Consider the following 13,417-nt stretch of genomic DNA (forward strand, 5'->3'; position numbering starts at 1 on the left):
GCATGTGGGTGACGGGGATTCTGGAAACGGAATATAAGCACAGATGCCATGGTGCACGCTCGCGCGCGCGTGTAAAAGGGTGCGGGGGTGCCCAGCTGTGTGAGTGTGTCTGTTGGGGGATGTTGTGGAACTGTTTCCTGGCCCCAGAGGGAGAGAAAAAGCCCAGGAAATCTCAGTTCCGCCCTGCCCCAGGGTCTCCAGGCAACAGCATCACTTTGAAGTTACCAAGAGACAAGGTTGCCAGGACAACACAGGCGTGAGTGGCAGCTCTGGGGAGCAGTCTGGGTGAGGAGACCCAGCCAGCGACCGTGATCACTTACCTTGTTCCTCCCTCTCTCCTAGTTTCTCATCAATCCTACCTTCCTTCCTTCCTTCCTTCATTGATTTAACGAGCATATATTTAAGAATCTAAAATGTGCTAGGCACTGTTCTGGGCGCTGGAGAGACAGAAGTGAACAAAACAAACACTGCTGTGTCTCTTCCTCAGTCTCCCAGCCTATCTCTTTGTCTCATCTACCCCCCTTGTGGCCTTTGGTCCTGCATTCACCCGTATCACAAGCAAGATCAGAGAAGCCCCCAGGTCAATGAGGAAGTAAATTGAGAGCGAGAGCCTTCTTCTCACAGACGCTCAGAGATGATTGATGATGTTTTGCATATAAGTGTCCCTGAGCCTGTGGCCCCAGCACACTCATGCCCGTAATTAGGTGCGCAGAGGCAAGCACAAAGCTCATCCCCTCTCCACCTCTCATTTGCCATTGGGTGACATCAGCAAAGCCACACAGACACATACCTATTACAATACTCCTCTGAGATACCATGAGCCTCATTTTACAAGAGAGCAAACTGAGGCTAGGAGACTTCAAGTAATGTGTCAATGATTTGGGCCTGCTCACTCCATCTCTCAAAACTTGTATTTGTCTAATTAGCTGATTAGTTCACAATGAGTATTCGTGCTGCTTCCTTCAGCAGATTCCCTCGGGGAAAGATATTATCTTTATCTAACGTCCCCATTCCTGCAAACTCAGACTGGATTATTCGACAGGGGAGGAGCTAGGAAAGGGCTAACTTTGATGGACAGCTCCAAGGGCCAATGGAGAAGCTAAGTGCACTGTAACCAATGAGGACTCGGTTTGGGTGGGATTAAGGCTGGGAACGCGCCACCGATTGGACAGAAGTACATTGCCAATGGCGGAGATTCTGAGGCGGGTGCTAAGTGGAAGCGGCGCGGCCGGACCCGGGGAGGAGAACACGGCTGAGGCCGGACCGCCGTTGCTGCTGCTCGGCACTCCGGGTTCTGGAAAAACAACGCTGCTATTCGCGGCAGCCCTGGAGGTGGCGGGGGAGGGCCGAGGCCCCGTAATCTTCCTGACCCGGAGGCCTCTTCAAAGCCTGCCCCGCCGAACTGGAGCAGGGCTCGACCCTCTGCGTCTCCAGGTAACGGTGCGGCGGGACAGGAGGCGTACCAGCCAATGGGAGGGTGGACCGAGGGTTGAGTGATAGGTAGGTAGGCCAATGATTGAGACGGTAGAAGGGAGCGCGGAAGCAGCCATGATGGTGATGGCCGGAATGCGTGAGAGGCGGGACAATACAGAGCGTGTTCAAGATTGAGTAAAAGACCATCCAATGACGGTGCGATGTTAGCGAAAGGCGGTACCCAAAGGGTGGAGTCAGGGGCAATTAAGGGGCGTGGCTACGCTTGGGTTTAGTCTGGATCGGAGTTGGTTCCAGTGGGGCAGGGGTCCAGGCTGGGGTCAGACTGGGAATGTTAGGTGCGGGTTTTCCGTTTAAAGGTTGCCCTAGAGATTTGGTAAAAGACATAACTTGCCTTCAACTAATACCTGGCAGTGATGAGTGCTGGAAAAAGAGGGGTGAACTCTGTCAGCTGCTTCATGCAGGAAAGTGTGCCAGGTAGCAGGACTGCCATTGCGGGGAGTCTGGCTCCCTGTGCTGAATCTGGCCCTTTACTTCTTTTGCTCCCTCTAGAAGATCCGCTTCCAGTACCCACCCTCAACCCAAGAGCTTCTCCGGCTCCTGTGCTCTGCCCATGAGTCCCCCGGGCCAACCCCCTCCCTTCTACTACTTGACGGCCTGGAGGAATACCTAGCGGAAGAACCGGGCCCCCAGGAAGCCGCCTACCTGGCTGCTCTGCTTCTGGACACAGCCGCGCACTTCAGCCACCGAGTTGGGCCCGGCCGGGACTGTGGACTGGTGGTGGCCCTCCAGACCCAGGAGGAGGCAGACAGTGGGGATGCTCTGCAGCTGGCACTGCTCCAGCGGTATTTCCCTGTCCAATGCTGGCTGCAGCCGGATACACCAGGCACAAGAGAGCGCTGCCTTCGAGTCTGCCTGGAGCCAGGTGGGCTGGGCCCCAGGGCAGAGTGGCGTGTGACTTTCAGAGCAGATGGAGAGATGATGATCACCCCGTGGCCCACCCAGACTGGTGACCCCAGCTCAGAAAAAGGTTCAAGCTCTGGAGGCCGGCCCTGAGTTTTGGTGTGTGACAACTTCTCTGTGCCTTAGTTTCCCATGTCTGTAATACCTACCTCAGGGACATGTACAGATTCAAAGACCTAAAGAATGTAAAGTACATTTTCTCTTTTAAAAAAATAGCATTATCAGGGCTGGCTGGTTAACTCAGTTGGTCAAAGCACGGTGCTGATAACACCAAGGTCCAGGGTGCCATCCCTGTACCGGCCAGCCTTCAAAAAGAAAAACAACAACAAAAAAATAGCATTATCATGTACATATTTAATCAGTACATGTTTAGTTTTGCTGTTTTGAACTTTATAAAAAGAGTTTCATGATAAATGTAATCGTCTGAAACTTCCTTCTTTTCCCACTCACCATTGTTACTAAGATCTTGACACATTTTTTAGTCCGTTCCTTTTTCTGTATTGCATATAATTCTATGGGAGACTATACCCCAATTTATTCATCAGATTGACTTATTTACTGCAATGAACATTCTTGCGTACATGTCGTGGTATGTGTGTGAGTTTTTAGTGTATATACCTAGAAGTGGAATGGTTGGAGCAAAAGATATGCATTGTTCAGATTTCTTAGGATATGACAAACTTACTTTCTTTTTTTTTTTGGTGGCTGGCTGGTATGGGGATCCTAACCCTTGACCTTGGTGTTATCAGCACCATGCTCTCCCAAGTGAGCCACCGGTCAGCCCCTCCAACTTTCTTAAAGTCATTAAAGCAGAACTCTCGTTTAGTCATCAAGTAAGACTTGACATCATCAGAGTGCTTTCTTAGAACATGGCCTGATTCAGAATAAAGCCCTATGAATTTTTGTTGTTACTGTTGCTATTATTAGTGGCAGAGAATAGTTAGAGGCTCACTAAACAGCTTTCCTCTCCCTGGGTATGCAACTAAACTACATTTCCCAGCCTTCCGTAGTTCTAGCTGGAATCACATGACTGTTTCTGGCCAATGGAATGTGAGAAGAAGAGACAGAGAGCCATTTCCAGGCCAGAACCCTAAATGGCCCATGGAATCTTCTGCTATCTCTCTTGTTGGCTGGCAGGATGTAGAGAACCCGTCTAAGGACCCCAAGGTGACCCTATGGGAAGGTGAAACTACAGAAAAGTGTGGACCTCTAACTCATCCCAGGGATGTCTGCTCACCTGTTTGAATTGAGATAAGAGAAACCACTTAATGTGTTAAGCCACTAAGATTTATGCGCTGTTTGTTATGGCAGCTAGTGTAACTTATACTGACTAATTTATTAATATTAGTATTCAGATTACCAGGTCCAGAATTTCAGACTGAGCTCAAGGAATTTAACTGCTGTCCCTATATCCTAGGCCCAGGGAAAGATGGGGCTTACAGGGTGTTTGTAGAAGTCACTATAGAAAAACTTACATATATACATATATAATTGTATCTATAAAAAGAAAAAAAAAACACAATACATATTTAAAAATAACTGCAAGTTTGTTACTTCCTGAGCAGGATGGACTGGGCAGACAGCCAAGGTCATCAATGTCCCTAGTCCTGAGGGAAGCCTTGCCATCCCTGTTCAATAAGTCTTGGGCCTGCACTGGCACTTCGAGTCATGTGGGAACCCCATGCACCTGCAGGCTGGAGTCCTAAGAGCAGGCCACATAGCTGGGGGGCGGAGGCTCAGGGGCTGGGATGAGGCTGTTTTCATAAGGGTTGGAGAAGGGGCCATCAGATGAGCCCTCTTGGGCTCCCTGGGAGCCCCCTGAGCTGTAGTCAGCTGAGATGCCAGAGTCAGACACTACAAGGTACAGGTACTTCAGGTGGGGTGGGGTGGGGGGCAGCTCAGGGGGCAGTGCCCGCGGGCGCAAGAGCTGAGAGCTGGGGTCTAGGATGGTGTACTCGAAGCTGGCAGCTGAGGCCCCCTCTAGCCTGGTCTTCAAGGCCAAAGCAGATGAGCAGGAGGATGCTTCTGAGCCTTCATCTGTGGCCACTATGGCCACGCTGCCACCAGGCTCTGGGAGGTCCTTGCTGAGCGGGCTTCGGGGCAGCAACCACTTGTCCAGCACCAGATAGGTGTCGTGAGCCTGCTCACTGCCCACTGGCTCCAGCAGGGGCCCCTCGTCATCTGCCCCTGGGTCTGCTGCTTGTGTCAGCCCCCAGCAGCGCTCAGAGAGGACTTCCAGGGGGGCAGATGGGTCCTCTGTGAAGGGGGTGCAGGGGCTCCACCACAGGCAGCTGTCATTCTGGTACAGCCACAGCTAAAGAAACAGCACCAGCCTGCTCAGAAGCCTGGGGTTCAGCCGCAGGAGCAGGAAAGCCCCAGGCCCTGAGGGACAACTAGGCCACCTACCTGGAAGTTCCCCTTGTGGGTGGTGAAGAGGCCCTCAAACTCGCTCTCGGGGCTCGGGATGCCAGGCCAGATCTTCTGCTTCAGAGCCCTGTTGAAGCCAAAAGAAACAGGTACATGGACATGAGTTCTCAAATACTTACCAATACCCTTTCAGCACCCAGTCACAGGGCATAGATGTGGCCCCCTGAAATCACAATGGGAGCAGAGGCTTTGGCTGAAGCATCAGCAAGGCCCCACAGAAGGGTGACTGGAACAGGGTTTTGAGGGATACATAGGAGTTCGATATACACTGAATTATGCTCCCTCTAACACCAGACCAGGCTTTACATGGAGGTCCATTATATCAGTTCCCTACTCACTCCTTTCCATGGTTCCTGAATGCAGTCAGAATAAAACCCCCTCCCCACAGCCCTGCATGATCTGTCCCATGTCACCTCCCTTACCTCATTGCCCACCACTCCCCCATCACACACTGCTCCAGTCATATGGCTTTTTCTGCCGCTGCTTCATTGTTCCGGGTTCATTCACACCTCAGGGACTTTGCACTTGCTGTTTCTTTTTTTGGTGGCTGGCCAGTGCACGGATGGAACCCTGGACCTTGGTGTTATCAGCACCTCACTCTAACCCACTGAACTAACCGACCAGCCCTGTACTTGCTGTTTCTTCTACCCATTTTTCATATGGCTTTGTCCTTACAACCTTTAGGTTTCCACTTCGATGTCACCTCCTCCCAGAGGCCATCTCTGACAATCCTGTCATGTCCACATTTCCCATTTGTTTTTGTGATATCATTCATCACAACTTATAATCAAATATTTGTTGGTTCCATTGTTTGTTGTCTGTCTCTCTGACTTGACTATGAGATCAACAAGGTCACGGACTTGTGGTCAGGGTCTGGCTTGTTCTTCACTGTCTTCCCAGTGCCTAGCATGTAGTTGGCACTCAACTTGTATTTCCAAGCAAGTAAATGAACAGGGCCACGAAAGACAACTAGGAGATTGCTTAGCGGGCCAGGGAGGAAGGGCATTCCAGGCAGAGGGAACAGTAGGTGCAAAGGCTTGGAGGTGTGAAACGTCACGGTGTGTGTTTGGAATTACAAATATCTCAGGTCATAAAGGGTCTGAGGAGCCTGACACTAGGGGCGGGGAGGCATTCAGGGGTTTAAATCTTTCCATTAAGCCCATCTGGTTGATTTTACAAAGTTGATGATATTGGGAAAAGGAACTAGCAAAAGGAATCCAAGAAGGGGCAGCCATTGAGGTAGAAGGAAAACCAGATGAATGTCCCCAAGAGTAGAGTATTAACTAAGAGTCTGGGTCTGGTCTGGCTGGCAGCCCTGCCACTGACTCCTCACTGTGTGACTTCTCTGATCCTAGGTTTCCATAGTGAAAGAGGGACATTGGTGGGGAGGACTATGGGCCAGGTGCCCGAATGGGGGGCTCACCGGCGGTGGGAGAGCAGGGCGAGCACGGCCAGCAGCAGCAGGATGAGCACGAGGATGAGGGAGAGCGTCAAGATGAGGGGATCCAGGTCTGGGAGGCGGGGAGGACGTCAGGGCGGTGGGCTTGTCCCGTGTTTCGCCCCAGCCCCTCCTACAGCTCCCGCCTAGGACCTCACCGCTAGCCGTCAGCAGCGACGCAGGCTCCGACCAGGCGCTCCAGAAGCCACCGAAGCTGGGCTCGGCCATACGCGCGCGTACCGCGAAGGTGTAGCGCGTGCGGCCCCGCAGGTTGCTCAGCACGCACTCGGTGCGGCCCTCCAGGATCTCCACCTGGGGGCGGGTCGGTGAGGGGCGGGGCCAGAGGGGCGGGGTGGCAGAGGCGGGGCCCTGGAGGACTGAGCCAATCAGGGAGAGGAAGGACCTCTCTCAAGCCTTGCGATGGGGCCGATGAGGGCAGGGGGCAGGACCCAAGGAGGCTAGAGCCAATCAGGGGGAGGGCAGTAAAAGGCGGAACCTGAGTTTTTTAATAGTGGAGCCAGAGCGTGTTCAGGGATCGGGGCCATAAAGGGGCCTGGGGTTAGGGACTAGAGGGGGTGAGGGGTTGGGATTCAGGTGGATTGAGAAAGAAGGCATATTAGTGGGCGTGGAGATATCTGGGGCATCAGGGTAAAGGGATGTGGGGCGTCAGGGGCGAGGCCATGGGAGCAGGGCCGTGGGACCGTCTGGGCCGGGCTTCGAGAGGCGGGGCGGGGCGGTAGCAGGTGGAACTTTGGGGGCAGGAGGGGGCCTCACCCTCTGCGATCCTCCTGCGCCGCTGTCTGCCAGTACGTCCACCTCGTAGCGGATGTGGGTCGTCATGGGTGCCCCTGGGGGCGGGAGCCAGCGCAGCACCACGTGGCCACCCTCGTCGGCCCGCCGCGCCAGCAGCCCCACGGGGGCGTCCAGAAGCACTGCAGAGTGGGGGTTGCTCAGGTGGGCGGAGACCGAGACCCCCTCCCCCGACCTCTCCCCCATGCCAGGCTCACATACCCACTTCGTTAACGTGGATGACACGGCGATAGCGCGGAGCGCCCGAGGAGGCGGCTGTGACGCGCAGCTCTAGGGGCACGAAGCTCGACGTGTCGGCCGTAGGCAGAGAGCACCAGAAACGCACCGCGCCGCGGGCTGTGGGCGCCTGGTGCAGGCGACATGGCTTCCATGGCTCACCCCTGTGCGCCCAGGGACCCCGGAGGGAAGGGAGCAAGTTGGGAGGCCGGAGGACCGGCGAGTTTGTCGGCATTGCCCGGACCGTGGGGGCCTTTTGGATACTACCACGAGGGGGCGTCCCAGCCCCGACGTTGTGACGTCTGAGCCCTGATTTGGAGGGATGTTGTCCCAGCCCTGATGTTGGGGTCGCGTTCCAGCGGCGATCGCGGGAGTGTTCCAGCCCTGGCCACTAGGCGGGGTGTCAGTCCCGGCCCTGCGGGCTTTCCCCAGTGATGACGACCGGAGGCGCAGTCCGGCCCAAAGCATCAAGGGACGTCCCAGGCTACGACATCCGGGGAGCTCTGTCCCGCCCGCCCCCTCCACCATTTGGGACACCTGGCGGGTCGGACTCACTCGAGCTGGTAGGAGAAGTTGTAGTTGGGGCCGACCCCGGCGCTCGCTGCTTCCTCCCAGAAACACACCAAGTCCTCCAACCGCTCGGTGAAGCACAGAAGCTCTTCGGGCCCGCGGGCCGCCAGCAGGGCCGCTGGGTCGGGGAGGCCAAGGGGGGCAGTCAGGGGAGCCGAGCCCTGTCCTCGGGCCACAGCCCACTCCCCCTCCCTCCCTCCCACCGCCTGTGCGGACCCGATAAGAAAATGCCCCGCCCCGCCCTCTCACCCAGCGGGGCCCTTGGAGGGGTCTGCAGAGGGGGTGCCCCCCGAACTTCCAAGCACAGGTTGCTTGCTTTACTGTCACCCCCCCTCCACACACACACAGCCGCACACCCCGCGACCGGCTGAGCTGTGCGCAGCGGTCAAGACCTCGGCCCCGGCTGCAGCCCCGCCTCAGCCCGAGACGCTCGCACCCTGGGGTGTGTGTGGAGGAGGCGGGCCGCCTATCGGCCCCGGCAGGCTCCCCGCTGCCCGATAGCGCCAACCGTGCCCCCAGCCCCCTCCCTCCACCGGCCGGGCAAAGGATCTGGCGCCAGCACGCAAACCGTGTTTACAATCGCTGGTGGCCTGGCCCCTCCGACTCGGACCCGGGCTTTATCCTCCCTTCCTCGCTGGAGGGTCTGCTTGGATCCCCTCCCCTCAGGCACTCAGAGTGAGAGGTCTAGACCCAGCACCACCCCTGCGCCATTAGGATTTAGCATGTCCCAGGCTCCCCGAAAAGATACAACAGCCCCTCTATAGCTTTTCCCCCAGGCCCCAGTCTGGGGACCTAGACACCGGCATGCCCCACCAGGACCCAGTCTGGGGTTCAAACACCCGCTTGGCCCCAGAAACCAGTGTGGAGTTTAGGAACTCGGTATGGCCCCCAGGACCCAGGCTGGGAGTTCAGGATCCAGCACTGCCCTCCAGGCCCCAGGGCGGGGAACCACACACAGCTCCATTCTTACCTTTGCTCTCAAACTTGGGGTCCAGGAGGTTGGGTAGGGAGGCCCAGGCGGCCCCTGCCAGCAGGAGACAGATGGAGCCGACTCGGGGCCAGAGGGGCGCCCCGAGGTGGTCCATAATGCAGCCCCCGCCACAGGGGGTGGGGGTGCCAGGGCTCCTGCCCCTGCGTCCCCCGCCCCCGGCACAGTCCACAGCTGGGTCAGCAGCTGCCTCCGCCGGACACAGCTGGCCAGGCCCTTCCCGGCCAGGCGCCTCCAAGTGGCAGCTCCCCCGAGGAGGCGGGGCCAGCACGCAGCCTGGGCAGAGATAAGCGCCCGGCGTGGGGCGGGGGCAGGGTCCCTCTGGGGATCAGAGACCGCTTAAGGGATGGAATCAGCTCCCGATCTGACGTCAGACACACTTTTTTGCTATGTGACCCTGGACAAGTGACTTACCTTATCTAAGCTTCAGCCTTCTCATCTGTAAAATCAAGCCTGGCACATAGCAAACATTCCAAAACTAAGCTACTGATATTATCACGCTAATTGGCATCTTTTTCCACTCTGGAAATAAATAATAAATAAAAATCCTTATAACGCCTAGCAGTTGAGTGTTTGCACAGTGCTGGGCTGTACCGCCGGACAGCAGATAAAACATGGTCCTATATCTGTAAAATTACACATATTTGGGAGTGTGAGATTGCATTTATGATTTTTTTTTTTTTTTAAAGATGACCGGTAAGGGGATCTTAACCCTTGACTTGGTGTTGTCAGCACCACGCTCACCCAGTGAGCGAACTGGCCATCCCTATATAGGGATCCGAACCTGTGACCTTGGTGTTACCAGCACCGCACTCTCCCGAGTGAGACATGTGCTGGCCCTCATTTATGATTTTTTTAAAAAAAGTCTTGCTTGCTTACCCTTTTATACTTTTGGTTTTTTTTATTTCACAAGGAGTATACAGTTCTTTTAATGATCTGGAAAGTAATTATAAAACAAATCATAAAAACTATTCCTTGCGTGGAGCTTCTGAAGCTGGGGTACATCCGCACAGAGGTGTAGGCCTGGGGGAGGGGGCGGGTACCTCATTACTCTTGCCTGCCCTAGACTAGCCAATCAGAGCAGGCCATTCCCTGAGGAACAGTGATTGATTCAGGGTGAACATGTGACTCAAAAGCAGCCAATGAGCCTCCATCCTGGGACTTTTAGCTGGAGGAATTAAAAGGGGGTGGCACCTTTAGATTGGAGGATGGGCTGGGCAGACGCATCTTTGCCACTGGAAGAGAAGAAATTGACTGATGGTGAAACTAACTTGGACTTTTACACTGTTTCCTCTAACTGGAAGACTCTTCCTGTGGATATGCGCCAAGCTCATTCCCTCGCTTTATTCAGGCCATTCTGCCTAAATGTCACCTCCATAATGAAGCCCTCCGTGATTACCCTATTTAAAATAGCAACTGGGCTGGCTGATTAGGTCAGTTGGTTAGAGCGTGGTGCTGTTAACACCAAGGTCAAGAGTGCAGATCCCTGTACCGGCTAGCTGCCCCCTCAAAATAAATAAAAATTAAAACAATAAAATATAATAGCAATCCTCTCACCCTTCACTCCCTATCGCCCTTAATTGGCTTTTCCCCCCCTTTTTCTGCATCTACTGTGCTTATTATCACTGGACTTGAATGAGGGTACAAAAAGTACCCTCCACAAAGTTTGTGGAAAGATCGAATGAAAAGATAATACAAGGTGATGACTGGTTAGCCCACTTGGTAGAGCATGGTGCCGATATGATAACGCCAAGGTCAGGGGTTCGGATCCCACCAGACAGCCGCCCAACCCCCATCCCCCCAAAACACACACAAAAGATAAAAAATAAATAAATAAAAGCAAATGAGGGGCTGGCCCGTGGCTCACTCAGGAGAGTGCGGTGCTGATAACACCAAGGCCACGGGTTCGGATCCTATATAGGGATGGCTGGGTAGCTCACTGGGTGAACGTGGTGCTGACAACACCAAGTGAAGGGTTAAGATCCCCTTATCAGTCATCTTTAAAAAAAAAAAAAAAAAGCAAATGAAAAAATAATAATAATAAAAGAAAACTGAAAGATAATACAAATCTTTCCATGAACTTTTGGAAGTACCCAAGTATTTGATGTTTTGTTTTTGATTTGCTGCCCTTACTAGTCCATGAGCGCAGGGATTCTTGACCTTTTTGTTTTTTACTGTATCCCCAGCACTCAGAACAGGGCCTGGCACACAATAAGAGCTCAAGAAATATTTGTGGAGTAAAAGATTAGAGGAAAATCAAGCTGAGAGATTTAGAGAAACCTTTCATCTTGTGTTAGCCACTGGGTACAACTGTGTCTGAGTTCCCCTGTACTTTTAAAATGCAGAAGTCAGTGAGAATCTCTTCCTCAGGAAATTGGCATTTGGACTGTGTGTAGGGGTGAGAGAGGCAGAAACTAAATCATAATGATGAGAAGCAAACTAGCCCCAAGGTTAAGCACACGTGTTCTGGAGTTAGATCATTCAGGTATGAACAGCAGCCACTTACTATGTGGCCTTGTGTAAGTTACTTAACCCTCCCTAGTCACAGTTCTTTATGTATAAAATGTGGACAATAATAGTGCCTACTCCATAGGGCTATGGTGAGGATTAAATGAGAAAAATTATGTCAAGTTCTTAGAGCAAACCTTGGCACACTATAAGCACGCAATAAGGATAACAATTATTATATGCTTAAACTAGTTCAAAAAGGATGCTGTTACTTATACCCAAATGATCTTAAGATCTTAATACTCATGGAATAAAAAATAAAAGGCATGTTGTGAACTGTAATTGGTCTTGTATCAGACATTACATGATGCTTACATTCTTCTGTCTTCTCTTGCACCCTAGCCAGTGCCTGGCATTCCTTTATTACTCCAGGGACAATGTTTAGAACCCTAGGGATTTGGGCCGGCCCCGTGGCTCACTCGGGAGAGTGTGGTGCTGATAACACCAAGGCCACGGGTTCGGATCCCATATAGGGATGGCCGGTTCGCTCACTGGGTGAGCGTGGTGCTGACAACACCAAGTCAAGGGTTAAGATCCCCTTACCGGTCATCTTTTAGAAAAGAAAAAAAGAACCCTAGGGATTTGCTGTGGTTTGAATATCCCCCTAAGCTCCTGTTGGAACTTCACCCCCAGTATGTTGGTGGGAGATGGGCCCTTTAAGAGGTGATTAGATCACGAGGTCTGTGCCCTTGTGAATGGATTGACCCATACATGGAGTAATGGGTTGATGGTTTAATGGGTTGTCACAGGTAGGGTACAGATGGCTTTATAAGGAGAGCGAGTAAGAAGGTTAGCTCTCTTGCTCAGGCCATTCTCTTCATGTGACACCCTGTGTGGCTATAGAGAGTCACTCAAGAAGAAGGTTCTCATCAGATGTGCTCCCTGGACCATGGACTTCCCAGCCTCCAAACTGTAAGAAACAAATTTCATTTCTTTATAAATTACCCAGTTTCAGGTATCCTGTTATGAGCAACAGAAACGAACCAATACAGGATTGTTTTTTGCCTATTAACTAATTAGTATATCACATTCCTCTGAACACAGTGATTGGTTCAGGGGTGGACACATGACATAAGTTGGTCAGTGGGCATCTGCTCTGGGACTTTTGTTGGAGCTGATGGGAAGGAGGGGCTCTGATGCATAGGAGGTGGGAGCCTATGGGATGTAAGCCTGGCACTCCCCCGGAGGCGTGAGCCTGCCTTGGAGTGGGGCTATACTTACATGTTCTTTTGGCTACTGCAACAGAGGCTCAAATAAGACTGGCTTAAGTAGGATAAAAATTTATTTCTCTCATATAATATTCCAAGTAGCAGCAATACAATATGGCAGTTCCCTGGTCTTAGTAGTCCAGGCTTCTTCCAGCTTCTTGCTTAGCTATTCAGGGGGCATGAACACCCAATCAAAGATGATCCCCTCCACCTCTTCATTCCAACCAGCAGGAAGCAGAAAAAGGGGGGGAAAGAGGACACACCCCTTCCCATTAAAGGCAGGCCCTGGAATTTGCCTACGTCCTTTTCCTTTACATATCATTGGCAAAGAGTTAGTCATAGGACCACACCTTGCTGCAGGGGATTCAGGAAATGTGGCGATTACTTTGGGTGGCCAGCTAAAAATCAGTGGTTCTATTACCATAGAAGAATAGGATTTGGGGGGACAGTGGACAGTCTCATTCTCAGAGCAAATCAGAGCCAAAAGACAGCAACAAAATCCTGATGACAACTTCTGGGTACCTTAATGCAATTGTGCCTGAAGCTGCACTTCTCAGACTTTTCAATTATGTGAACCATTAGTTTCCTTTTTTGCGAATGCTTGTTTGAATTGGATTTTTCACCACATGAAACAGAAAGAACCCTGATTGACACAGTGAGATATAAAGCCCCTTGCTGATGTCCAGCGCAGAGTAGGAGGTCATCAGTGGCTGTATTATTATCGCTGTTGCTGTTGTTACTGGGTTGCAGTTGGCTGTACAGCTCACATCGTCTCTGCCCTTTCTATCCTCCCCCGTACAGACAGATGGCTCACGCCTTTATTTTCATTCTCATGGCCCTTATCGACTCATGTGTGAT

At 52.5% G+C, this 13,417-nt stretch overlaps 2 protein-coding genes across 2 annotated transcripts; one reads left to right on the forward strand and one right to left on the reverse strand.

Annotated features, from left to right (window-relative positions):
* The first annotated feature begins 1,185 nt into the window (after positions 1-1,185).
* SWSAP1 (SWIM-type zinc finger 7 associated protein 1) lies at positions 1,186-3,358 on the forward strand. The gene is made up of 2 exons (XM_063110644.1): positions 1,186-1,434; positions 1,984-3,358. The coding sequence occupies exons 1-2, from the start codon at positions 1,186-1,188 to the stop codon at positions 2,485-2,487; spliced, it is 753 nt and encodes a 250-aa protein (XP_062966714.1). The 3' UTR covers positions 2,488-3,358.
* Positions 3,359-3,920: 562 nt separating this feature from the next.
* On the reverse strand, positions 3,921-9,058 carry EPOR (erythropoietin receptor). Its single transcript, XM_063110643.1, has 8 exons — positions 8,826-9,058; positions 7,841-7,973; positions 7,271-7,449; positions 7,034-7,191; positions 6,418-6,571; positions 6,245-6,332; positions 4,801-4,888; positions 3,921-4,708 (listed from the first exon to the last, which is right to left on the reverse strand). Exons 1-8 carry the CDS (start codon positions 8,938-8,940, stop codon positions 4,097-4,099), a joined length of 1,527 nt encoding a protein of 508 aa, XP_062966713.1. The 5' UTR covers positions 8,941-9,058; the 3' UTR covers positions 3,921-4,096.
* Positions 9,059-13,417: the final 4,359 nt, after the last annotated feature.

Source organism: Cynocephalus volans, chromosome 10 (genome assembly GCF_027409185.1).
Source record: "Cynocephalus volans isolate mCynVol1 chromosome 10, mCynVol1.pri, whole genome shotgun sequence".
In the NCBI taxonomy this organism is placed as follows: Eukaryota; Metazoa; Chordata; class Mammalia; order Dermoptera; family Cynocephalidae; genus Cynocephalus; species Cynocephalus volans.

Coding starts and splice junctions, on each gene's coding strand:
- EPOR (XM_063110643.1), bottom strand. CDS start 8,940: ATGGACCACCTCGGGGCGCCCCTCTGGCCCCGAGTCGGCTCCATCTGT. Junction 6,572..7,033: donor GCGCAGGAGGATCGCAGAGG/GTGAGGCCCCCT, acceptor ACCCGCCCCCAG/GTGGAGATCCTGGAGGGCCG. Junction 6,333..6,417: donor GTCGCTGCTGACGGCTAGCG/GTGAGGTCCTAG, acceptor CCCGCCTCCCAG/ACCTGGATCCCCTCATCTTG.
- SWSAP1 (XM_063110644.1), top strand. CDS start 1,186: ATGGCGGAGATTCTGAGGCGGGTGCTAAGTGGAAGCGGCGCGGCCGGA. Junction 1,435..1,983: donor TCGACCCTCTGCGTCTCCAG/GTAACGGTGCGG, acceptor TGCTCCCTCTAG/AAGATCCGCTTCCAGTACCC.